General features: G+C 40.8%; 1 protein-coding gene across 6 annotated transcripts in view; it reads right to left on the reverse strand.

The window, feature by feature from the left end:
* ARHGEF28 (Rho guanine nucleotide exchange factor 28) overlaps positions 1-27,660 on the reverse strand; it is a 259,482-nt gene that overhangs the window by 32,850 nt on the left and 198,972 nt on the right. For all 6 annotated transcript variants that reach the window (XM_079796132.1, XM_079796130.1, XM_079796131.1 and 3 more), the window contains 12 exons: positions 26,897-27,144; positions 25,568-25,690; positions 24,288-24,405; positions 20,758-21,012; positions 19,215-19,291; positions 15,253-15,431; positions 14,065-14,156; positions 12,002-12,184; positions 10,227-10,355; positions 6,851-6,951; positions 3,889-3,927; positions 3,744-3,791 (listed from right to left, as the gene is read on the reverse strand). In XM_079796132.1, coding sequence (XP_079652258.1) covers positions 3,744-3,791; positions 3,889-3,927; positions 6,851-6,951; positions 10,227-10,355; positions 12,002-12,184; positions 14,065-14,156; positions 15,253-15,431; positions 19,215-19,291; positions 20,758-21,012; positions 24,288-24,405; positions 25,568-25,690; positions 26,897-27,144 — 1,592 coding nt within the window. The remainder of the gene's footprint in view (positions 1-3,743; positions 3,792-3,888; positions 3,928-6,850; positions 6,952-10,226; positions 10,356-12,001; positions 12,185-14,064; positions 14,157-15,252; positions 15,432-19,214; positions 19,292-20,757; positions 21,013-24,287; positions 24,406-25,567; positions 25,691-26,896; positions 27,145-27,660) is intronic.

Here is a 27,660-nt window from a genome sequence, read left to right on the forward strand (position 1 = left end):
TATGATAGCAGGAAGGCCATGCATTAGGCTGAAATTCATTGGTTTAACAGTTGCTAACAGGAAGCTGGAATGGTTGAGGAAACAGAGATACTCTAAAGCCCAGAGGATATTACCAACTAGATTAAAAAAACATCTTGAGTTACGGTATCTGCCTGTGAAAACTTTGGCCACATCACAGGAAGTAACTGCCAAGATTTGGAAGGATTCCACAGGAGAAAAAAAAATATCCGTGAATACCCTTGGAAGCTTTTAATTTTAAAAGTTCCCACTTAAAGTGCAAAGAAGCACAGAGGGGACTAATTGGAAATGGCCACATACTGGGTATGTGTGTGTGTTTTGACTCATTATGAGAAATTATTACTCTTTTAGGGATAAGTTCACATTTTTCTTTCCTAAGAATTTTTAAAACTGTCCATGTAACAGATGCTGGGAAGATGGGGATTTGACCATTAGTTCTTTGTTAGATCAGCAGTTTCCCATACTTTTGAAGGTTAAAAGAGTAGGTATATTTTAAATTGGTACTTATCTTGGAATAAGATTCAAAAATGTATTCACGGGGGTCTTTTGAAATAAAATTCATGTTTTTACATTTGAAAAGAATTCTTAAAATTTCAAATTCACACAAATCTTTGATTAATGTATTTTAGAAGTTATTACAAAGAGAACAGTGATCACAGAATAGGTACTGGTTATTTTGATCTTTAAGTATGAGATAATAAGCCACTCAGGACTCTGAGGACCTGGTGGGCAAACTGTAGCCTGTACATCACCATTTAATTCTAACAAATCTCAGGCATCAGTACAGTAAAACAAACAAAAATCCAATATTTTGCATGTCAAAAACACCATAAGCAATGATAACTCTCATGTAAGGGCTGCAATTAGACTAAGTGCTACCATGAAGTATTCCTCACATCTACTTACATTTCGGATAGGAACATTTTCTTCTTAGCAGAGAGGTAGAATTTGAAGATGGGATTGCATTCATTTTCACACTTAACATTGACATTGATAATTAGGACAGAGAACAGCACTTGCTTTTCAACTTTAGGGAAATTCCCAGTTCACTTCTCCGAACTGCTCTTTGCTGGAGTGACTCTGTGGCCTTGCCTTCCTGCTTTGCCAATACCTCATCTCACTCTGCTCTCCTAATACAAGCACCAAACTTCATTTTCATGTGATCCAAAGATGGTATGTAAAAACTTCAAGCATGCATAAGAAACTCAGCTTCACAAGAGATGTCTGTGCCACGAACAGAAATCTCTCAGAACCCGCATCCTGAGACCAGCTCAAAAGCTTTGGTTAGGAGAATCCTATGTTGCTTTAACCTAATGAGTTGCCAAGATTAGGCCATTTAGGTCACCTGGCTCTTCTGAACCTTGAACCCACAGAGGGCTGGCTGCATTCAAAGTTGAAAAGAAGAGATATGACTTTGTGTTTTCATCAGGCAACACACGCCAGGATACTCAATGTTCTTATCTCTCCAAAGTTAATGAGGATACATACTCTGACTATATCCCCTCTCAGTTAAAATGGAGAAGAAAGAATATTTGTTTTACATGATAAATGCAATCTCTAAGAACATCTACCCCAAACCAGCATGCCTTTAATGTAAGACAGTAAAGGCAGTCCCACTAAATCTGGAACAAGACGAGGATGCTTATATTATCACTGTTACTTAATACAGTTTCAGAAGTTCAATCTAGCCAAAGCAGCAAGCCAGGAATGTAAAACTGATATAATTATTGAAAAATAACCATAATAACATTACTTTCACATTTTTACTTTCTATCTGGAATATTCCAAAGAATCAACAGAAAAACTATTAAAATGTAAGATTCAATGAGTGGCCAGTTACAAAATAAACATATAAAAATCAAGACCCTTCATATCAGCAACCACCACTGGGGAAGCATAAAAAAAAAAATATTCCTTTCACAATAGGGACAACGAGACAAACATCTAGAAATAAACTTAGCAGAAAAACAAACAAACAGTACCTACACGAAGATAATCTCAAAGCTTCCCAGCAGAGCATGTAACAAAAGATGACTAACATGTTCAAAGACATGAGGACTAATCATTGCAAAATTGCCAATTCTCCACAATTGAATTCATAAATACAGGGTGGGACAAAGGTAGGTTTGTATGGAAAATAACCCAAGAATGAATAAATAATAATACAAGAATAAACTCTGTTTTGAGTACTCAGAATGGTAAACCTACTTTTGCCCCACCCTGTATAATGAGATTTTAATTAAACAGTCTCAGTAGAAAGGAAAAAACTTGTTAGTCATTCAAAAACTCTTTATGAAAAAACATACAGATAAGCATAGAAAGTAATAAGGGGAAACTGGCACTGTCATATATGTAAATGTAATCCAAAACTTGAATACTTAAGACAGTGGCACAGAGCAAGAATCGGTAGATGATCAATGGAACATGAGAGAAAGAAGTCTTGATGCAGTTGAAGTACAAATAAGAAAAAGTCAAATGTAGCATGACTTTATTTTTGTTTTCTGGTGAAAACTTAAAATCAGACAATTTTCTTTTCATATTCAACAGCTATGAGATAGGAAGTATGACTGGTAATAAACCAGTCGGAAAAATGTTTAATCTTAACAATCATCCAAACAATTTAAGATAATCTGATACGTTGACCGATTTTCAAATTGAGAAGTAGAGAGGGGTATCGATTAATTACTTTGACAAAGTCTATTAAAAAACTAAAAAAAAAAATGTTCCAGTAATTTCCCTAAGGAAACACTCAGATATCTTCAAAGAAATTAGTGTATAAGGATAATACTAGAGTGTTATTAATACAAAAGTATTAATTATGAGGAACTGGGTAAACAGCTTTAACAGACTGGAACATTATGTAACCATATAAACTGTGCTATAGAACAACCGCTGATGACACAGAAAGGCACATGTCGCAAGACTCTGTGTGAAATGATTCTAAGAAACAGGAGAGATATATACCAACATGACATTAGTAATTCTCCCCATAGAATCACAAGTTATTTTATTTGTATCCTACAAATTATTCTACAAATTTATGTACAATACAACCATTGCTTTTATGTCATTCTAAAATATTTTTAATTCACAAATTAAGCAATTAGATGCATTCAGCCTTTCTTGTGTGTGCCCTGAGACACCATCCAAACCTATAATCCTAAACGCAAGCAGGATGCTATGTCTGTCCTTCCTGGACAGACGGCACGTCACCGGACAGCAGGCTCAGTGGTCCTTCTGCCTTCGTGTGCCAGCACAGCGAGAACACTCTGTACATGTTGGGTGGATGAACAAATCAAAGAACGAGCAGCATATGAATTATTTAACTGCTCTAAAGGCCCAAGGCCAACATGTGGAAGTGAAAAATGTTTAGGTGTGAATTTAAGTTTTCAGCAGAAAATGTGAAGTCTGCTACACTCACCTAAGAGTTTCACTGTAGACTTCAAGCCAGGTCATAGTCATCAGTATTTTTTTTAAAGATATGGACTGTTTTATGGTTTCAGAAGAGAATGGTATAAAATGTAGTAGTGGTGTTGCCCTGTGATGACAAAACCAGGTGAAGTCCAACACACCTCACTGAGTTAGAGTGGGGGGTTGGCACTCTTGTAAGATCCTTCACTACCTCACAAATGTTCTAGTTGTTAAAGTCTGGGAATCATCAAATAAAGTGAAGTGCATTTTGAGAGAAACATTCACAGGGTCAAACATTAGAGGAATGTAGTTACCTGAAGGCTGTATAAGAGACGGGTTAAATTCTGTATCGCTTGTATAATCTGAAAAATAAGATCCTAAGTGTCAAATTCTGGAAAAAGCATTTATATCCACAAAAGAAGAGAGGATGGCGGTGTGTTTAAGGTATGCATAACTCACCTCTGACTGAGAGGAACCTGGAAAACTTCTATAGTCCTCCTAAAATATACAAAAGCATAAGAAAATGAATAATCACTCCACTTTTGAAAAGCTGCTCTGTAGTGTTCCCAAATGTATGGCCTCGGGTAAATCACTTCACTCTCTCTGAGCTCTTCTATGGTGACTCCATCGCCCCCCAGAAATCAAAGCCTAGAGAACTAACAATCACGTAGTGAAAGCCCCCTCTGCGCAAACTTGGTATTTGGGATGCAAGCCATCCTTCCGCCCAACCATTCCCTAAAACTACAAGGGATGATGGCAAGGAAACACTGCACACTCTAGGTAAGAGACAAGCTTTGCCTGCAAAAAAACACTGTACATCGAGCTCTCTTGTGCCCGAGGGAAGTTGTCTCCCAGACCAAACTGGCCCCTAGCATCCTGGATCCAGATTTGGAAGCTGGAGAGCATCATGCTTGGTCTCTAGCTGCCTGTCTCAATGTTTGAGATTCACAGAGCCCAAGAGCCAGTAGTGGGCAGAAGGAACCAGACCCGGAGGTGGCTCAAAGGGGAGCCCTTAGCTGACCTGCTCCAGATCCTACCTCTCCGAGTTCCCTGGGCCCTCCATGCCTGCCTCAGTAGAACCACTACAGCAGAGGCCATGAATGACACAACGAGGGACCACCTGCCCCTGGGGATGGGGTCTCTCTACCCACACATGAAGGGCACACGTGGATAATGAGGGTTTCTGGTTCCCAGAGTTGAATGGAACATTTGTCTATTCATTTATTGTCTGTCTTTTCTCACTAGAAGGTCAGGCAATGAATAGCAAGGTTTCACCTGTGTGTTCAAGGCTATAGCCACATACCTGCCTGGTATGAAATGGACACTCACTCCATTCTATAAATAGATATGGACACCCAGTATGTAGTCACACTTTATGTTATGAAAGGTCATCAGATTCCTGCTCTCCAAGAGCCTACAGTCTCCCATTGCTCTTGTCGGAGCAGCTTTAAACTGAAACAAGAAACAGTCAGCTGTTGGTGCTCAGGTAACGTTGGGCTTGTTAAAATCAATAGTTCAGGCTGGTGATGCCCTGATGACCTAGCCAGACCTCTTCCCCCACAGCCAGTTAAAGATGTCGTCATTCACCAGCACCTCTAACAGGGGAAGGCCAAAGGACGGAGAAGGGGATGAAGTTTAGTCGGGAGATCTGTTCCCAACCCTCTGGAAGATAACGGGCGAAGAACCGCCCTTCTGTAGTGAGTTTTGGAATTCTCTCTGCATTCCTGGTTCTGTCCTTGCTCCACACTCCATGGTTTTTGTAATGAAATGATAGCTCGATATACAGTTTTTATATTCTATAAAAATTAGAAACATAGAAATGAATTGTGCAACATGTGGTTACTTATTTCCAAGAACCACGCGAGGTTTGATACAAGACCGGAATGTTTAACATCATCTTTTTAATGGAGTTGGTGCGCCACCTTGTGGTCAATGTGCAGAACTGCAGGTGGTGATTTACAAGGTATTTTGTAATGTTTAAAAATTCTTTCAGAAAAAAAAAAATTAAAACCTTACCTAATTAAGGTCTCTAATTATAAACTAGACATTGTACTTTTTTTTAAAGTTTGATTTTAACTGATCCAGCCCTGTCAGCTCATTTAGTTTATCAAAATACCTTATTAATGGCAAATTTTCCAGATAAGTTTATGCAAAGAGGAATCTAGACACTTCATCTCACTTACCTGTTACTGAATCATGGAAGGAAAAGACTTCAAGGGTGGGATCCAGCCACCACAGCTTTCCATCAAGAGAAAACTATCAGTGTTCAAACCCTCCCCTTCCTTTCTCTAACAACGTAAAAGCAGTTGGGAGCTACAGACTTAAAAGGGAAGTCCCCACTGAAAAGGGTGGAAAGCAGGACATTTTAAAAAGAAATGTTAGAAAGCATGCAGTCAGAATGAGAGGAGTAAAATACTGCATTCCTATTTTCACTTTGGCCTGTGAAGTTTTAAACCACCACGGCCATCTTTAAAAATACCTTTGGATTTGGGTTCTCAGCCATTTGTGTATTTATACAAAATATATATGCTATATAAAAATGTCACATATATAAAGATCTGGCACGTCATTTTCCCACATTGACACACATTGATATCTGGCAGTGTACCTCATTCGATTTCAGATAAAACTAAACTCTCAGGCCCAGACAATCCTGGGGAGGCCCACGAGCCACCTCCTACAGTCATCGTCTTAGTCCCTCTCTATTTCTGACATCTCAGTTTCATTTGAAGTTAATAGGAAGTTTCCCACATTTAATTTTTAAAAGAGAGTGTATAACTTACGTGGGCGTGGGTAGGATGTCAGAAAAGAAGAGGCCCCAGGCAGAAAAAGAAAAAGGGAGGAAGGAAGGAAGGAAGGAAGGAAGGAAGGAAGGAAGGAAGGAAGGGAGGGAGGGAGGGAGGGAGGGAGGGAGGGAGGGAGGGAGGGAGGGAGGGAGGGAGGGAGGGAGGAAGGAAGGAAGGAAGGAAGGAAGGAAGGAAGGAAGGAAGGAAGGAAGGGAGGGAGGGAGGAAGATCCCAAAATAAAAATTATTTCTGCCACTTTAGTGCCACCTGGTGGCATAAAGGCCCGATGCCTGGGAACATCCCTGGGTGAAGAGCTGCTGAATGTAGTGGTGAAAAGCTAGAGGCTTCAGCGCGGAAAGTGAAAGGGAGACCAGAAGACACACAAATAAACACTGGAGTTTTCAATCTTTTTAATAACTTTTCACGTGTTTCTCTGTTTACACCTACATGATATAGGAAGAGCAAGAACATTTTAAGGAGCAATAAGTTAGAAAGTTTAAATATAAATATTGAACTTGAGAACAATTCAGGAAAACATGTTCATACCACTCGGGGCCGTGGACAGACCAGGACCTGAGGTTATTTTATTACACAAAGTAACCGGTACCATTTACTAGCAAATCGGTTCACAATACCTTCTCCCCTGCATCAGAGGCCGCCAAGTCGGCTCCCACACCCTGGGTCCCGGGATCCACATCCCCACAGCCTCTTCCTCCTGTCCCTTCGGTGACTAGTGCTGGAAGGGTGCCGTTGAGACAGAAACAAAAAGGACATCGTCACACATCAGCCAGTGGACTGGGCTCTTTTGTACACAGCTGACCCACATTTCCAATTAACACACACCATGAGATCACACGTATTGCGTACTCTCGCAGGAGGTGCTAGAATCGCTAAAATAGCGCAGAGCAGCGCAGACACCCTGCCCTCAGGGAGCTTACAGGCTAACGGGTACCAAGCGGACCAAGGGCATCCGTTATCATCCATCGTTTTGTTTTTCTTCTTTTCTTGCAGAGAGGTGTTCGTGTGATGGTGGTGACACCGGGAAGGCAGGCTCTCCATCTCACTCACACTGAATAGGAAAAAGCAGCCTGGGGAGGGTGACGTCGAAAACAGGCACCGTGGGGCAGAGCCAGGCCGGCAGGCCCAGAGCCAGGGACAGGGTCTGCGCCAGGCTCCCCGGTGGCCGGTGGAGAGCAGCGGGCCAGACACAAGGCTGAGCGGGAAGGACTCGCCCCTCAGCAGGAGGGGAACTGGTTTTCAAAAACCATTTCCAAGTGGATTTTTTTCTCACAACTCTTGTTGATGCTCTAAATTTATAACACTGTTGCTACTGTATATTTAACCTATAAAAGCTGAAATATTTCTACTCCAGAAATATTTTTAAGTACCACCTACAGATGTGACTCCATTCATTAGACCTCTGTTGGTGGGATTATAGGCTCCCCTTACACGGATTAAACAAAACCTTCTAACGCCCTCTCACACGTAGAATTTCACTGGACCCAGGCCCAATCAGGACCCTGATGAAACAGAGACGTTGTGACTCTGTTCATGTGTTCTTTTTCCTCAGTGCCATCTTGAAACTTTATTTCTGATAAAGGAAATACTGTTTTCTCCTGGTTCCAATGTCCTCTCATAGAAAGAAGTTTTTGTTTAAGCAGAAATGACTTCAAATTACATCAGCTAAAAAGTAAGTTCATTTTGCCCACGCCAGTTAACACTTGCTCATGTATATAGTGAAGGGACATTTTATAAAGGCTTTTCTGTCACTAAAACTTGGTTCCCCTCTTGGGTACTATTCTTAACTCTTAGCGAGATGCCAAAAGCATAAACAAAAGCATTAGCCATTCTCTCTCTCTCTTCCCCCTCGTAGGAACGAGGACCCTCCGATGGGGAAGGCAGCTGATGGTGGGTCACATGAAGGCGGAAGGCGATCTAGGCCAGGTCCCTCTGTTCCTGTGGTCAGTTCAGAGGGCACGAGAGGGTCTGCAGAGCTTTATAGGGAGCAGCCTGTACTCCCCCACCTGATCAGCTCTACTGAGGCCTGAAACAGAGGGCCTTGCTTGGCCGATATCCTCCAACGGACCTGGGCCTGACCTAGCAGGACACAGTCCTCAAGGTCAAACCCGGGGCTGAGCCTTCAGGTATAGACCCTCATGTAGGGATGGTATTTTGTCCTCATCCACGTTACACAGAGAATCAAACTCTGGCAGCACCACGTTCCAGTCCAGCCCGGAGCTGAAGAGGTCTTTGGGGGTACAGGACCCCGCCCACGTGCCCCCGCCCCTCCTCTCCGTGAAGCCTGACATCAGAACCAGCCTCTTGGTGGTTGCGGCAGATGTCCTGGGAGAGGTGGACACCGACGGGGAGAAGCCTGGCTGCCTGCTCTGCGGGGAGGGAAGGCGTGGCCCTGTGCTCGGAGCAGCTGTGCCGCCGAACACGGCCCCTCCCAGCTGTCCCAGGGTGAGAGCGGCAGATCCCTACACGTATTTTTAGATAGAACTTCCTTAATGGCATAATGAGGTTCTTCTTTAAAGAGGAAATCACCCAGGGCAGTACAACTCCCCTGATGAATCTGGGCTGTGTCGAAATGAAAAGCATATGTGCGCATTCTGAAAATAGAAACCCAGGATTAGATAAAGCAGAACTTAAGAGGGGGAAAATAATTACGGACGCTAGTAAAAAAAATGTATAGAATTTTGAAACGGTACCGCTTCCATTCATCTTATTTAACCAGTGGATGTTTGTAGAGAAATTCTGAGACAATTTAATCCTCCAATTTCTAGCTACTAAAAGACATGTAAGACCTGGTGGGAGTAAGGTTTTTATCACCTGAACATAATAAAAATTATAGTTGTAAATATCTTTGCATGCTCTTATATCAGCAACCTTTGGAAAATTAAATATTTAGCTTACCACTATACAAAAACAGTATAATTAGGTTTAGAGAAATTACCTAAATCAGTTCTCTACATTCTATTTTTCTGTATTTAAAAAATATTGAAACAGTATTTTAATAAATAAATTCTAACCTGAAGTGTATGACAACATTTATCAGGAATCTTTTGGCACTTCTGCTATGTTTGTTTGTTTGTTGTTGTTGTTGTTGTTTTTTCAGTTTTCTTTTGAAGATTGTTTTAATTGAATTTATTGGCGTGACATTGGTTAATAAAACTATATAGGCTCCAGGTGTACAATTCTCTAATACATCATCTATAACCTGTATTGTGTGTTCACCCTTTATCCTTCCTTTACCCTCTTCCACCTCCTCTCACCCCCCTTTTCCTCTGGCAATCATGCCGTTGTCTGTGTCTATGAGAGGGGCTTTTTTTGCTTAATCCCTTCCCCTTTCTCACCCAGCCCCCACCCCTCACCTCTGACAGCTGTCTGTTCTCTGTATCTATGAGTCTGTTTCTGTTTTGTTTGTCAGTTTATTTTGTTCATTAGATTCCACATATAAATGAAATCATATGGTACTTGTCCTTCTCTGACTGGCTTATTCACTGAGCATAATGCTCTCCAGGTCCATCCACTGCTTTTAACCCCGCCACCACACGTGTGTGTGTGTGTGTGTGTGTGTGTGTGTGTGTGTGTGTGTTCCTACTCTGCTCAGTTCTGTTTTCTCCACTGTTGCAGAGGAGATTAAATTAAAGGTCTTGTTTTCTAAAAAAAAAAAAAAAAAGTTTGCAAATATCTTTTAAAATTGTATTCAATAAGTTATATAAAAAATTAGTAAGTTTAGGGGGAGGTACAAAGCTTGCCTGGGCAACAGCAATACAACCCACCAGCCGACTATTCCTTCCGTCCTTATCCTTGTAACAACAGAGTCATTATCACAGGTAAAGGAGGCTAGTGTCCTTATTCTCGGGGGGGTTTTCCAATTTTAAGAAATGCATTACGTCCCCTTCAAATAGGAATACAGTCGTTGCCTTCGTGTTATGTAACCACTTCACACACGGGATTGTGTGTAGGCTCATAGCAAAGGCCCGCAAAGGCCCGCATTTCACTTACAAGCAGTAGGTGGTCCTGGCGCCTCACAGCTGGGCACTTCGGGCAAGGCAGCTTCTCCACACCCCTCCTCAGGTGATTGACAGGCATCGCCCACCTGGGAGGCCTTCACTGCAACCTGTAGGCTCTCAGCTAAGAAGCAGGAAAACGAAAGTAAATTTTAAAATAGGTATATGAACCTACTGGGTACACTTATAGCTGCTCATGTGGAAGATAATACAATAATTCATAAATCATAATACAAGAATAAACTCTGTGTGTTGCATACTCACAACCACAAACCCACCCTGTGTGTGGGTGTATTTTAACAATTAGACCAGAAGTTGGCAAACTATATTTGGCCTGTGTCTGTTTTTACATGGCCCAGGAGCAAAAAAAAAAAAAAAAATGGTTTTTACATTTTTAAAGAGTCAAAATACATACACATGCACAGACACAGAATAATGTGTTCCAGAAAGTTTATGGAGCCTGCAAAACCTAAAATATTTACCATCTAGCCCTTCACAGAAAACGTTTGCCAACCTGCAATCTAAAGCAATACTTTAAGCATCATTTTATGATAGAGAATTCAATAAAAAACCAAACTTGTATAAAAATATATCACTTTCGGTAAATGAGTGTGCTGAAAAAAAAATCAATTAATTTAAATATGATATTGGGCATTAGGATTTTAAGACTTGCTACCCTGAAATGTTAGTTATTCTTCAAAAAGAATATGTCTCCAGTCCTGGCTGGTGTGGCTTGTTGGTTGAGTGTCATCCTGTGCACCAAAGGGTTGATGTTTCAATTCCTGGTTAGAGCACATACCCACATTATAGGTTCAATGTTCTCTCTCACATCTATGCTTCTCTCTCTCACTCTCTCTTTCTCTCTCTCTCTCTCTCTCTCTCTCTCTCCCCCCCCCTCCTCTCCTCTCCACTCCTCCCTTCCCCTCTCTCTCTCTCTCTCTCAAATCATTTTTTTTTTAAAAAAAGAGTATTTCTCCAAACATGCCTTTAAAAAGATTCCCATTCCTCATGGTAGACCTATTGGATCAGATTCTCAGGGGAGAAAAAAGGGGATTCGCACTTTAAACAAACACCTAAAATTTTAAGTGAAGTTTTCTATTTACCATAAAAGATTTTCAACTTGCATGTGGAACAGTATTATTTTGAGGACCCTATAAACATTTCCAAAACACTGTGTCCAATGATTTAATTTAGCAAATTGATAACCTTCTCTGTTCTGTGGGCTACTGGGCATCTGATAACTCGTAAGGAGAGTTTGCAGACTGGAGAAGAGAGAGACAGATAACTAACGGCTCTACAAGGTAGCACGTGTTCAATGCCAAGTTCTATCACCAGGGCATTCCTTCATTCCGTGCTGCCCCCTGGTGGTCAGCGCACATCATAGCAAGCGATCAGTCTCCTAGTCCAGTGGTCGGCAAACTCATTAGTCAACAGAGCCAAATATCAACAGTACAATGATTGAAATTTCTTTTGAGAGGCAAATTTTTTAAACTTAAACTTCTTCTAACGCCACTTCTTCAAAATAGACTCGCCCAGGCCGTGGTATTTTGTGGAAGAGCCACGCTCAAGGGGCCAAAGAGCCGCATGTGGCTTGAAAGCCTCAGTTTGCCGACCACGATCCTAGTCGAACTCCCGCAGGCACAATTTGCATACGAGGCTTTTATATATATAGATATCCTCAGCACCAAGACCACAGCGCATGGCCGATGGTAGGAACACAGTAAACATTTTCTGAATTGGTCAAACCACATCCTTTTGGAAGCAACTTACCTTCTTTCAGTGCCGCTGCCAGTAAGGAGGCCGCCTGGGGAGGCTCGCCGGGGTCCGGTTTGATGAGGAGGTGGGGCTCCAGGTGGACATCCTCAAATCCACTCAGTTCTCCAAGCTCAGCGTAGATATGCAGCTTCTCCTCCAAATACGTACAGATTTGTTGGTCTTGATTACAGAGTATTTCTACGAAATAGCATTTACCGTAGAAGGTTATCACAGGAACTTAACAACTATGAAAATCCACGTTACAAGACAAAGAAGTTGCCGATTAGCAAGCAGTGTGATCTAACAGGTAAAATAACCTTGTTGGGTGGGACAGATCCACGTTCAAACCCTAACTGTTCCATTCAGTGACTGCAGCCTCCAGCAAATGACCTAATTCTCTGAGCTTCCCATGTATTTCCTATAAACGGGGTACTCAATAAATGTCCGTTTCCTTTCCCAGTCTCCTAATTCCAGAAAAACTTGCAAAGCTATTCTTTGCTGGGGCTGTTTTCTATTACAACTAAACATTAAGCTCGGGAATGACAGTGAGGCGGCTCATCCATAATGAGTGAGACCCACGAGGGAAAGCAGTGCAAAGGCTGGAACTGCTCAGGCTCCAGGCAGCCTTGGTCAAAACCAAGCACAGAGGTTCATGTTTCTATTCCTAAACATCCAATTTCTTTGACCAACTTCGCATGCACCATTTTCCTCTGATTTCAACATGTCACAGGATTCTTCAAGCTTAAAGGGACCAAACCAGCATCTAATCCAGGGTTCTCCATCTCTCTGCCTCAGAATCACCTGGGAGACTTTAAAATACTAATGTCTGCACCCCACCTCCAACAGATTCTCCCTGAATTGGTTGGGGTGGGGCCCAGGCGCCAGAATTTTGAACAACCTACCCCAAGTGATTCTAACGTCCAGCCAGAGACAAGAATCACTGAGTTGACTTAATTTCCGAATTTCACGGACTTGGAAACTGAGGACCAGAGCTCTTGTGTTCCTTAATCACAGTCATACAACTGTGACCTGACAGTGCTGGGCCTTAAAACTAAACCACTGGACAGCAGTTCTTAGAACCACCGGTGCCACACCCCTCACAGTTACTGTTTCATATGTGCCTTGTGCAAACATTTAAAAAATATATTATTTTTTACATCCAATATTATTTTGTATTAGTTTCATGTGTATAGCATAGTGGTTATACAATCATATACTTTACGAAGTGTTTCTCTGATATTTCCAGTATCCACCTGGCACCATACAGAGTCATTACAATATTATTGACTACATTCCTTATGCTGTACTTTACATCCTGGTGACTATTCTGTAACTACCAATCTGTACTTTTTAATCCCTTCACCTTTTTCACCCAGTCCCCCACCTCCCTCCCCTCTGGCAACCATCAAAATGTTCCCTGTATCTATAAATCTGTTTCCGTTTTGCTTGTTCATTTATATTTTTCTTTAGATTACACATACAAGTGAAAGCATATGGTATTTGTCTTTTTCTGACTTATTTCACTTAGTACAATACCCCTCTGGTACAGCCATACTGTTGTAAATGGTAAGATTTCATTATTTTTCATGGACAAGTTATATTCCATTGTATATATGTACCGCAGCTTTTAAAAATGCTATGTTCTTCATCACAAAGGAGGAAGCAGGGAGAGATACACCTTATTTAAGCACTCCTAGTACCAGTATTTTTTTTTTTTTGAGAGTGGTTAGAATAGGCCAGTGGTCGGCAAACTGCGGCTCACGAGCCACATGTGGCTCTTTGGCCTTTTGAGTGTGGCTCTCCCACAAAATACCACAGCCTGGGCAAATCTATTTTGAAGAAGTGGCGTTAGAATAAGTTTAAGTTTTAAAAATTTGGCTCTTAAAAGAAATTTCAATCGTTGTACTGTTGATATTTGGCTCTGTTGACTAATGAGTTTGCCGACCACTGGAATAGGCCTTGCATGCATGGAATTAGGTTAATCAGTCAGCCATAGCTTCCCATTCATGACACCTGGGCTTTCTCAACGTCCACGGACACACACAACAACCAGGGAACCACAGGTGCCAGCACTGTACCTTGACATTGCTGAATTTTGGCCACTCTTGCTTCAGCTTTCCGCCTCTCTTCATCAGACTCACTTGTCCTCCCCCCTTCTTCTTCTGGGCAACTTTAAAAGACAACAGTCAAGAGAGACAACTCAAACCAAGTCCAAGTACCTTTGGGGTCATTAGAAAGACACAGAAGAGGCAGTAGAATCATTCAAAGAAAAAGTCAACATAAAGAGAATTCGACATGACCCCTGTCCAAGAGATTTGGTTTTCTTGAGCATATAAAGGACCTCACGTAATGTAAGAGCCCTCAAAGCCAGCAGCATAGGGAATGGGAGTAGGGCACCAGGTTGGGTGTGGTGCAGTGGCAATGAGGAATTTTATGTAATATCATTCAAGATCTAATGAATCAAATTACCATTAAAAATGATCACCCCACTCTCCCACCCCCATTTATAAAAACTGCTTGTGCCCTAACCAGTTTGACTCAGTGGATAGAGCGTTGGCCTGTGGACTCAAGGGTCCTAGGTTTGATTCTGGTCAAGGGCATGTACCTTGGTTGCGGACACATCTCCAGTAGGGGGTGTGTGCAGGAGGCAGCTGATTGATGTTTCTCTCTCATCGATGTTTCTAACTCTCTCTCCCTCTCCCTTCCTCTCTGTAAAAAATCAATAAAATATATATATATTTTAAAAACTGCTTGTGCACAGTAAGGAGGAGTAAATTGACCTAGAGCACTTAGATCCACTAATCTAAAAATGTTTATTGAATGATTCTTCAGAATTCAGTCCACAGAGAAACATAAGACATGGCGCCTGCCCTCAAGGAGCTTCCAATCTAATAAATAAACATATATACATGGAAAATGATTACAGCCACAAGGCAGTGTATGACAGGCACCAAATAAATGCTTTAGAGAGCATGTTAAAGAAGTTCAGGAAAGAAAGAGCCAATGGAAGCAAAGAGGTGTTCGTGAAGGAGATGAACATGAGCTGCATCAAGATGGGTAGGGTTGCCGCAGGCAGAGGGGAGGATGGGGGTTGCATGCAGGGAGGCTGGGAGGACAAAGCTGCAGGTGAGGGCCTATCACAGGCAGGTGCAGGGGAGCAGACCGCTCGGGCTGAGGCAACGTTTTTGTGCAAGGGAGATACCGTTAGAGCATGCTCCCCTTTGAACCAGCCCATTTCCTAGCCTATGGGGAGAAGGAAATGTTACCTCTCCACTGCCTGCTGGATCCGCCTCATCCAGTTATTTCGCTCCTCCTTGGAATTGGTGTGAATCTCATACATCTCAGGGCCAGCAGAAGAAGCGCTGATCAGAAACATTCCTCTCTCCTCATTAGCAACTTCTCGGGCGATAAGCTTCTGAAGAGAGATAACGGATGGCTTCTGGTCCTGCGTAAAATAGGAGGGCGTGCAGATGAAACAGCATCCCATCCCAAGTGAGGTCTGGCAGAGCACATTAGCGAAGGAAAGCAACCGTGTTAGGTAAGTCTTAGTATCACTTCAGTCTTTTCCCAAGAGCTGAGGAAGTTGGCAGGAGCTCCATAGAACATTTATGGTGAAGACAGGGTGGGAAGAAAAGATACAGGAAAGTGTTTGTCCTCAAGAACTGGTGGTTTAAAAGGACAACTTTTAAAGAAACCAACACGTCATTGACCAAAGAGTGTGCATACACAATCGCTAACCCTCCCTGTGGGGAGGCAGAGCTTCGGATATAAATCCCAACTCCTTTAATTGCTGCAAGTAAATAAAATTACCTTGCAACAAAAATAAAATAAAATAAAAGGACAACTTTTAAAAAGAGAGAACCATCAGAGCACTGCGAAGAAAACATCAAAATGCCATAGTCAGGGGTGGAGGAATTTTTCTAGAAAGGAATGGGATAGGAAATAGTATATCAAATATTACGGAGAGATTGAGAGAGATGGAAGACCTAAAGAGTCCCTTGGATTTGGCAGTTAACAAAAACACTGTTGCAATAAGGGGACAGATACAGAATCCCAGGTACCAAGGAGTGGAATGTGAAAATGACAGGCAAGAAGGAGGTAGCCAGGCTTCAGACTCCCCTGGCATAACCAGTGTCTCCTGCTATCAGAGGAGCAGCAACACATCTTCCACAGTTCTACCTGCAAAGTTCTCTTATTTCTACCAACCAGGGGACCCCTTGGTAGGCAGAAATAGGTCTAATTCATCTTCATGTCTGACACAGTGCTTTTCATGAGCAGGCCCTCAATAAATGTCTGTAGAACTAGATTTAGCTTAATTCTATCGGAGGGGAATAGGAAGGAAGTCTACAACTTGGCATCCAATCCATGATTAAGTCACCTCTTCTCCCAACACTTCCTGTGACCACTGTTCCCTCTAAGTCTCGGGAATTCAGAGAGAATGAGACACTGAATATGGTAATGTAGCGAGGCAGCCGTAGACGGAAGAATAGCCAAAGGAATGCCTGCTGAAGTTTTGGGGGTAAATATGAAGACTCTTCCTTGGTTTGTGGCTTCCACCCGTTTATAGTGTAAGTTGCAGCGTGTGGTTTTGCTTCTCCCTCGTGGACGGAGCGACGCCTTTACCAGAACATGCCGCTCATTGCCTCACTGCTGACTCTAGTGCTGGCTTTGCTCTCCCAGCACCCACAGCCCTACCACATCTGAGGGTGTGTGCAGGCACACATCGCTGTAGGCACGGAAGGCTCTGCCACAGAAGAGGAGGAACAGGAGCTGCCACCTTTAGCCCCATGGTTACAAGATATCCACTGTGATTCCACAAGGTGGCGGATTCTATGGTTGAGCAATTCTATTTGTGATTCCACTGTGATAACAAGACCTTAAGGTCACCTCCTCGTTTCAACTTGCACATCTATATGGCAAGACAACCTCCTACACTCAGCATTCCAGGATTTAGTAAAAACATCTGCTTTTTCCTATTCATTTTATATATTTGAGTCCTACTGCCATTTCCAACTGAGTCCTCTTTGAAAACAAACAGAATTATCTTTTAGGGCAGCTATTCCATCCTCTTGATATTTTTCAGCTGTTTATCTTCTGGCCATTTCCAAATTCGTCATGTCTTCTGTAACATGTAGCAAGCATTTACTAAAGAAGTCTTTCTAATAGTACAAGGGACAGAGAATCTCACCTGTGGGTATTAGCATGAAGATAACTTTATAAAATACTTAGATGAGAACCAGGAAATACAGATATTTGCATACTCTTAGCCAATGCATCAATTCCCTCAAGTTATTAACCATAAGATATTTATGATACATGGGCTGTGTCAACTAAATGTATATGATGCAACTAAAAAGCATCTGATTGACAGTAGGGTGCACTTGACTCTTTAAGGATAATGCTTCCTCTTTTGCTTCCTGACATCCGCAAGGGCTTAGCTGGCAGCTACATGTTAGGCTAACATCTTCAGGAAACAGTATCAGCACCATCTCACTGTTGTCCATTGCCAAACACATTTTACCAAGAGGAGCTGAGTTGTGGCTGCCTTCAACCTGGCATTTGGTGGGTTGCATCCCTAAAGTCCCATTTCATGGTAAATGTGGTCTAATATTTCAAGTTATACTGTAAGCTAAGCATCACAGCTGGTTCTCAATCCGTACACTCTGTTGTTGTAGAAAACAAAACCGCTGTCCATATGCTGTGCCTAATTCTTTGATCCACCATCAGGCTGTCTGGCCCAAGGAGGCAGGATTTGCTTCTCCTTTAGGTCTTTGGTTTTGAGGAACCTTCGTTTCTATAAAGCAGTGGTGTAAATTTGTTTTCTCGCCAACCACAGGTCAAACAGCCCACTTATTTACTCTGCTTTCTTTCAGAGTACCCAGGTCACAGCCGAGAGGGGTTGCTGGACAAATCAGTAGGTGGTCATGAAATTTGCAATATATACAATCCAAACAGATCAGGAAATTGGGGACTTGGTTAATGCCTCTGGTTTTCTGCTGGTGTAGCTTTGGGAGAGCATCTCTGATCTTTATACAACTTGCACACTATGTGATAAGAGGCAATGTGCTGAACAGGGTACAGAAGCCAACTGTCCCAACCTGACAAGCCCAGACAGGCAGGTGAGGCACTGTTCCAGCCTCTTCCTCCCCAGGACCCCCCACTGGGCAGGCATGCTTCTTGTTTACTCTGAGCAGCATAAGCTTTGAATTTGCCAAAAACAGGTGGAACTGATGGTATCGGCTGATGATACCTGAACATCCTATCAGTCAATGGATGACAATCACTAGCGTCTTAGAAACACCATCATGCTGTCCACCTTGTTCCTGCACCTTAGATTCTTTCCTCTACCAGGGCCTGGTGCTCCATGGTGCTGACAAGGTGTTAACTGATGACATCTTCCTTCTCTAAGTGAGTCATTTTGGACCACAAGATGCTGCATAGGAAATGATATAAAACTCTGGCTATATTGCTAATCTACTCTGCTGGCAATGAGGTTAACATAGCATACTATAGAGATAACTATTACAGGAACAGCCTCCATCATTAGTAACCATTATAGTAGAAATAACAGGAATCTTTAAACGTGAGATACCAGGATGGTGTTTTCTTGTTGGACAGAAGGAAAGTCATGACAGTTATGAACGGGGTTAGCAACAGGTACAGAAGACAGGCAGCAAGGTGCCAGAAGTGACCAACATTAACACATGAGCTTCTGGGAAGCCAAGGGGGTGGGTATTTGGAGGAAAGACCTACAGAACCAGATGGCAGAGGGTCACAGCAGCGGGGAGGGAGTTATGGCAGTGCCTGTTCACCAGCCAGTACCAAACTACTGCAATCTTTTCATAATTGAAGAGGTTAATGGGGGGGGGGGAACCTATGTAATACTTGCAACAATAAAGATTAAATATATATATATATATATATATATATATATATATATATATATATATATATATGGTTACGTGTGTGTGTGTGTGTGTGTGTGTGTGTATCATAATTGGTTAAACTGCTGAGCCAGCTAACGACCTATCCTGGTTGTGATAACTCAATGCTCATCATGCTACTTAAATCCAATTAGATGTTTGTTACTAAACACTGTAGTCATTAATTACAATGGGAATATAACAGGGGCATATTCTCACCCATGACTACATAATGTCACCAGGAATGTCAGGAATTTTTCAAGGAGATGTGGGATTAAACATGCATCACATGGCCATATACTTACAACAGCTGCAAAGATGTATTTCTGATCTTTTTCTTGTAAAAAGAGCAGCACATCAGTTAGAAGTAGCGCTAGGATATCTTCAAAGAAAAAAGCTTTGTTAGTATCAATGAAGCAAACCACAGTTCAAATGCCGACATTAAATATTTTTAAAAATAAAAAGACTTCATCTAATTATGAAACTTTGATAAAAATGCCTGCATTATGATAGCCAAAGATATTTTATAGATAACTTAACAGACAAGCTGTGTCTGGGTATGCATGTTTATGTGTGTCACTGTAAGTATTGCTAAATCTCCAGCAAATTTAATGTTGTAACTTTTAAAAAGGAAAAAAAATATCCAATTAAACAAAAAGTTTTAATAGAATGGAGCAAGCTGTTACTTTATGGGGGAAAAGAAGTGCTAATTAAAAATGTTAGAGGGCAGCTTCTGCCTCAAATTATATATAAAAATTTGCTATTTTGTCCCATCTAGATCCTATACTTCTCTTACAAATTGTTCACAAGAACCCATCTTCTCTATACCACTGACCGTTCTGACAGAGCTACCAAACTAATGATTCTGCAAAGTGGATCAAGAGCAAATGATCGGACACACAGGATCTATAGACAGTGCTTAATATTTTAGTTTGGTTAATGTTCTAATTGTGGTTAATGTTTAGGCGCCACGTGGCAAGTTGCTGACCAACAAATCCCATTTCAGTCATTAGTGGCAATCACCAGCGAAACTTGACAATCCTCCAATAGGATTAACAACCTCTCAGTGTTTACCTGAGGATGTTGGATGCGTTAAAAACAAGGAAAGCAGACCAGAGGTTCTTAACCTGGCTGTGCAGCAGACTCACCTGCAAGCTTTTAAACACCCCTATATTTGAGCTTCATCCCAGACCAATAAGCTCAGAATTTCTGGGAGGAGATAAGCAGTAGTAAATTTTTTAAGCTCCAGAGGTGATTCTAGAGTGTGGCCAGGGTTGAGAAAGCCTAGGTCAGGCAAGATGCTAGCTACAGAATCAGCCCCTAAGAACCTGAATAAACTGTTATAACGCGGACCAGATTAGTGGAGTCACGTTATTGCTGTTAGTACTGAGGAAGCATCTACACCAATGTAAACGTGTCTATTTTTGCAGTATGTTACTCAGTACCGAACGTGACATTCAGAGTTCACTCCTCCCCTCCATGGCCGGCTAGTCCTGAGCTGGGTGTGCAGGTGTGCCACCCCCCCTTTAAATCACATTTGCCAGATTAACATTTCTGTGCCAACCATTAGCAGAATTCTCAGTTCCTTTGATTCAACCATCACAAACTTGGACATTCATAAGATATACATAAAGGCTTTTGCTTAGAGCTGCAAACTGCCACTAAAAAGGTTCGTAGCATTGGCCACATTGCCTATGGGTATTCACAACTCGATCCTACAGGAATTTTTCCACTGACCCAGGGTTTGTGCCTACATTTCTGAACAATTTATCTTTTGAAAATCTGTCCTCTGCTAAATGAATCTCATGTGTGAAAAAAGGAGAAATTGCTCTGGGAGTACCACAGTACCTTTGAAACGGCCCGTGGCAGTTTTCCAAAAAACAAGGCCGTCATGTAATAGAGTCCTTTCTTTGCTTATCAGTGCCTGCTTCCTAAACACATCGCCGTTTTTGAGCTTGGTGTATGTTTTGTTTTCAATCTTACTTAGGATCTCAAGCCATTTTTGGTTTTTCTCATATTCACTGACTTTTAAATCCACTGCTGCAATCATGTCTCTTATTAGGCAAAGAGCTTTGCATAAGTCTTTATGTTCTTCCGTGTTTTCTGCATGGGAAAAAGAAAGAAACATGATACAATAAGCCAGAGAGCTAAGGGAGACAGTTTTTTCCTATACTTTTAAATACAGTTAAATGTATCATCCAAACAGCAAAAGTCTCTGAACAAAAATGTTGGATTAAATTCAAATACCACATTGTCACTGTGCACCCCTCCTCCCAAAAGAACCGTTAAAATATTTAATTATAAAAGATTTGCTTATCAGATGTGCTTCAGCTGAAACACTGTGAAAATAGGATGTCTGATTTCTAGAGACTGGTTTGACCTTCCTCCTAGAGCAGGGAATGTCTTATATACAAGGTGGGGCAAAAGTAGCCACAGTTGTGAGTATGCAAAACACAGTGTTTATTCTTGGATTATTATTTATTAATTATTTTCCATCTGAATAACTGTAAACCTACTTTTGCCCCACCATGTATACTAAGTTAGGCCTTCCTTCTACCTTCCCAGACACAGGTGATCAAGTAATCCCCACACCAAGCTTCTCAGAACTTAACCAAGCCACAGGCCCAGGTTGAAGTCCTTTCATAAATTAGAGCTTCAGGGTGCCTTGAATGGGCCTCCGACTCAGTTGCTTTCTTGGATCCCTTCCTCCATAAAAATAATACTCAAAACTACATTTTACAAGTGCATTCGCAGGAAGATAAATATATCAATAATACATATTAAACATTTTTTGAACTAAAAAACTTGACCATGGCACTGTGCCTAGTGGCTCATGCCAACAGAGTAGATGATCACTGAGTCTAGTTGTTATTCTTTAAAACACTGGCCACCTGCTCTTATCTCTGGGTTATCTTAAGCAAAATCTCTGCAGGAGTTTCTGGAACAGCATCCTGAAACTCCAGATAAAACCGAGTGTAGCTATTTTCTATAGTTGAGGATTTAAAAAAACACCTAGTTGATGTTTATTGAGGCAAAAGGAACTGAAGGGGAAAACGTTTCAGGAGGTTAGAAGTTGCTAAAAGATGTAAAAAAAAAAAATTGGCAGAGAAAAATCAAAGATTCTCTAGAGCCCAGAGCAGCAGAAATAAATACGAAGGAATAGCAGTCCAGTGGGATTAGAACAAGTCCTCCAAAGGGCCTAAATGTGTTAGATACATGAGGATCTGTCAGAAAAGCTCAAGGAATAGATGCAGACACTCATCTTCAACAAAGAAGAGTCTTTCTCATGGCCCGTGAAAGGACACACCTCACTATTTTACTACACCTACTGCCCAATAAGCAGCATACACCCCGCCCCCCACCAAAGTTCTTTCTAAAGAGCATATTTCATGGAAAGTTGAGTAGAGAAAGTTAATCTTAAGTTACAAGGTGACTTGGGATAAGGCCAAGAAAAGGCTCAAAGTCTTGACCTTCAGGGACAAATTACTATCTTACAATAGCTTGCTACTCAAAGTATAGCAGCATCAGACTCACCTGGGAGTATTGTTAGAAATGCATACCTTGGGTTCTACCTCAGGCTAACTGAATCAGAATCAACATGTAAACGTCCCCAGGTGAAGGGTAACTCCTAATGAAGTTTGAGAAGCATTGCCATAATAGAGTCATGTGAACCATGTTCTCAGTAGCCAGAGAAAGAGAGAGACTGACCATTGGGAAGCTCTGACCTAAGGAGGTCAGACAGCTGTGTGTGAGGAGCCATATGTCATAATTATCCTGGTTGACACACACTAGGGAATCACTATTATTCATTCTTCCAGGAATATGGCATGGGATGATTGTTGGAGCGGACCTAATACAATCTGACAAATGTTAGTCTGTGAGGTATTGTATATCCTATATAATAAGAGAGGAATATGCTAGTTATCCGATATACCCTGAGGCGTACGACCAATTGCATAACCACCGGATCAGGGATCTGGAGGAGGATGGGGCAGCGAACTACAAGGGGGCAGCTGAGAGCTACAGTAGGGGGCAGGGCTGCAAGCCATGAGGAGGGAGGGGGGAGGAGGTGGGGGAGCTACAGGAGGGCGGCAGCGACCTACTGGCACACGGATTCGTGTGCAGGGCTACTAGTATAAACATAATACACAATGAAAGTCTTGATTTTGTTTTCATTCTTTTGCTGAAAACAATATTTATGAGGTTTTTCTCTGTATATTGTGCTTCTATTTTCTTTTATATTATAAGGATCAATAAAAATGGGACACGAGGAATAGATGCTACTCACCTAGACCCCTACTCACCTAGACCCCTTCCCAAAAAGGAATGTCAGAGTTGACTTTTTTAGAGTTGGCATATAAAATCTCATTGATCTCACACAGTATCCTAGGACACCATTTTCATTAACTGTAAGTCAACTGATCATAATGAAGAGAATGAAAACAGCTCCCACTTATTGAGCACCTTGTTTACACCAGGCTCTGCACTGGGCACTTTCTGAGACAACCTCACTTGATCCTCACAATTCCATAAGATGAGGATTATTATTCTCACTTGGTAGTGGAGAAAACGGAGGCTCATTTAATTAACTTGCCCAACTAATGAGCGGCAGAACCAAGTACATGCAATAGCAATGCAAGTTCACATAACTCCAAACCCAGCCCATGTTAATACAACACACTAAACCCCAATAATAATAAACTCAAAATTGATAAGCTAACTTTTGGAACTGGCAATTTTATTTATTCATTCATTGCACTGATATGTATTTGTTTATTGATAGGCTATCCTTGGCCAGCCACTGCACGAGGCATTGAAGATCCAGTTGTGAATCAGACAGACACAGGCCTTTCTAGTCCCCTCTAGGAGCTTACAGTCCAGCCATGTGCATTCATAGCTCCTTAAAGGATACCCAGATATCACTCCCTGGGACTTAACGAATTACAGGGTCAAAAATAGCTCCTTCACAAATCATTCTCAATCTAATAATTCAGTGGTTGGGAGAGTTGACATTTGTTGCTAGGACCAACTGCATATGTTTCAACAAACAGCAGGAAGGGGGCAGGAAGATGAGGATGAAGAGGTATGAAGAAGATCTGGATATGGAAAGACTGCAGAAGAGAAAGTCAGGGTCAAAGTATGAAGAAGCCTGCTTGGTTTGGGCTGCTTGGAGGACTTTAGACTATTGGCCAAGCCACATTATAAAAGGTAACTTTTCAAAATAGATCCAAATCCTAAGGCTTTAACAGTTTTTCCATAATGGAAATCTTTATGAATCAGAGGCCACAAGCATTTACCGGTATAGGTCTTTACAACACCTCAGGCATGTTTCAAAGTAATGAAAGAGGCAAATGTTTGTCCCAGAAGTCATCACTCACCCTTTGTGTACTGCAATATCCTCTCCACTAAGACGGGGTACTTTGTGATGCGCTGAGTGACTAGCAGAATGCATTCTGGAATTCCTCGGCGTCGAGCCAAAAGATTACTATTTCGGAGCTTAAAAAAAGATATATTTTTATATTTACAAACTCTATTCGTATTTTCTTTATAAATGTGAATTTAATAATACTAAGAATCATCAACAGCATATTTCAGACACAATACAATACACATTATTATTAATTGAAAATTGATGCATTGTCATTAACTTGTACACTTTGTCATTAATTTCAATAACCCAGCTCTCCAAGATTTCAAGAAGTTTTCAATTGCTCTGATGTATTTGTAGTTAATTCCAAATGTGAGTATATTCAAATACATATAAAAGTTAAGATTCATGAACAGCAAAAGTGTTGAAAAATACTCAGAAATCAAAGTTAGAGTTTGAGTATGAGTTTGCTGTTAACTATATTTTTCCAACAGGGTGTCCTCTTTGTGTTGTTATTCACCATGGAACTTAAAGTTCCCTCTAATCAGGGCAACTTTTTCTAAAAATTTCAGAGTATTCTTTAAGGAGGAGAATACAAAAGGAGGAGAATCTATTAGAATTTTTTAAATGTTAGATAAAAATTTGGGATCCATGGCATGCTAAAGGACAAATTTCTTTAACAAATAAATTAGATGCAAAAAAAGGAAAGAGGAACATTCAAATTTAAAAAATTAAAACAACTCATATATAATTGTGAACCTTGGACAGATCTTTATTTAAGCAATTCAATTTTATGAAATAATCAGGAAATTATAATACTGGCCAGCTGTTGAAAAATATTAAAGAATTACTGTTCATTTATCTAAGCGCGATAATGTCGCTGTAATTTTTAAAAAGATTGTATTGTTTAGAGATGCATATAAAATGATGATGAGTCATGGATTTGCTTCAAGCTAATTCGGTGGGAGTGGAAGGATTCTGTCCTTGTTTTTACTATGATTCTTCTGATTTTTAACTTGTCAGGGCATGAAAGAGCTTCACAGGATATTACAAAGGTGCTCATAAGCTCAGAGGACATGACTTCACAAATACAAGCTACAAAAGAAAATGATTTAGAAGAAATATTTTACTAACACAGAAAAAGACTTTTCATCTTGACCACAAACTTATTAGCACTTCCTTCTAAAACAGCACCTAGATGTGAAACTTAGTCAGGTTACATAAGAAATAAGCATGAACTATTTTCCCAAACTGGTTTGCCACTGCATGATAGAATTTTAAAATACTTGCCTTAATAAAATTCTGAAACTTTTTATTCTGCTGGAGTTCTTTAAATAGGCTGACAGCTTCTTTGTGATGGCTACAGAATTCTCCATATATTTTCTTCATCGTATTTGCATTTTCTTCTGAAAACTGAGAATAACATTTCAGTGATGATTTATAAATTGAGTCAGTTCTGAACACTAAAGGGAAAATGCAATTTTCATATATTTCAATACATACTTTGCAAATAAAGAATAAAGATCATGGTTTCCAGAGCTCAATGCTGATGAGCATATGTTAAAATAATTGCCTGTTTATTAATCTACAAATAGACAATAATGTTGGCATATTCTGTTCGTCTATTAATGGGCCTGCTTCTTAGCAATATTAGAAATGTTTTATAAAAGCAGCTCATGATACTTTACTGGTCTTTTCATGGCATATGAACAAATAAAGTATTTACACTTATATAAAAAAAAAAGAATAAAATCATGGAACTTCTAAACACAATCACTTCTCTTTTTCCGTTAAAAGAAAGTGGTCAAGAAGTAAAGGGAAGACAGTAATCTAATGTGATTATATTATACTGAACTAATTCAATTATCAAATAGCCAAATAAAAAACATTTGATATAATTTATTCTTTTTGTAGTCTTTGTGATTTCAACTTATAGTTTGAATATTTTTGAAGATTGAAGAAAGGATTATGTGGCAACATTTGGGGACCTCTCACTGGCTGGCATGTACACTGGCTAAGGGACCATGTCCATGGACTCAGTCCTCCATTGGGAATTTGATTTCTGTCAGCACATCACAAATAGATCAAGAGGCAGGTAATTAATCATTGGCCAAGATAAAAGAGAAAGATGAATAACTAGGGTGCAAATTAATTAACTGATGGAGGGAAGCAGAGATGTGGGATAGATGTTTCAATAAGCTTGACCTATAGAACAATCTCTGTCTCCCAGGCATGAACTCCGGGGCTTTCATGGTAATAGATCTGCCTCCTCCTAAAACGAGCCAGTGCTTGCCCTGAAGATGTTGGTAAGACTATCACAGGCCCACTGGGGAAGCCACATTATTGGAAAGCCATCACAATAAGAAGTTTAAATAGAATTTTCATAAAGGGATTTCCTTGTGGCTGTGACTCCTGGTGGAGGTAGAGGTAGGGCCAGTCACTGGTTTTTGGAAACTGTCAGGCATCAGTCATATAAACTAACATCAAATAAAAGAAAAGCAACCAAAATCATCTGTCAATCAGAATGAAATTAATTCCAGTTCTCCATAGGTGTTTAATGCCGTAGAGAATCTGCAAACCTTTCAGTTTTTGAGGTTAGGACCTTTAAACCTCTCTTACCTGTTGGACTAGAATATCTCCAATTCGGTTAATGACGAAATTCCTGTCATTGTCAGCACAGGATTCCTGCCTCCGCTCCTTCATGCTATAGAAGAAATGCCTATGAATTTCAAGTAACTCATCCAAGCAGGGGAAGATTTTATCCACGGTGCTGTGGTCCAGCTGCAGCTCCTCCTTCATCCCTTTCCTGAAGACCTCAGACATGATGAAGAGGGTCTGGATGTGATGCATTTCCGTTTGCATTAGCTCTGAAACACGCGAGCAGAAACAGGATTCTTTTAAACAAGAATCCCTACTGACCTAAGTTAGTTGCTAAACACTATACGTCACACAAATTAAAAAGAGGAAATGTTTAAAAATAACCTTCTTCCACTATAAAAGTCAGCATCAATTCAACATTAATGCAAGCTTAAGTTAATCAACATTTTCTGTTTTTCCAGATAGAAGAAGACAAATTCAAGTCCAATACATAAGAATCCAATGTATCTGAAACTCTCATAACATAACTAGCTAGCGTCTTTAGGTACCTTTAGCTAGGAACTGGTCTTATTCTTCTCTGAGTGCTCTCTGAAATATCACTTAGTATGTCTCAGTTTTTCTGTTTTGTTTTGTTGTGTGCATGTTGTTTATTTTGGGGGAGGTTGTTTTTGCATTGAGTAGGAGCACCATTAATTTGGTGAATTAAATTGAATTAAATATAATAAAGTTCCTCAAAGCAGACAACAATAGATGCTTTCTATTACTGAATCAGTCTCCAAAATTCC

This window comes from Cnephaeus nilssonii (assembly GCF_951640355.1).
Source record: "Cnephaeus nilssonii genome assembly, chromosome: 2".
Lineage (NCBI taxonomy): Eukaryota > Metazoa > Chordata > Mammalia > Chiroptera > Vespertilionidae > Cnephaeus > Cnephaeus nilssonii.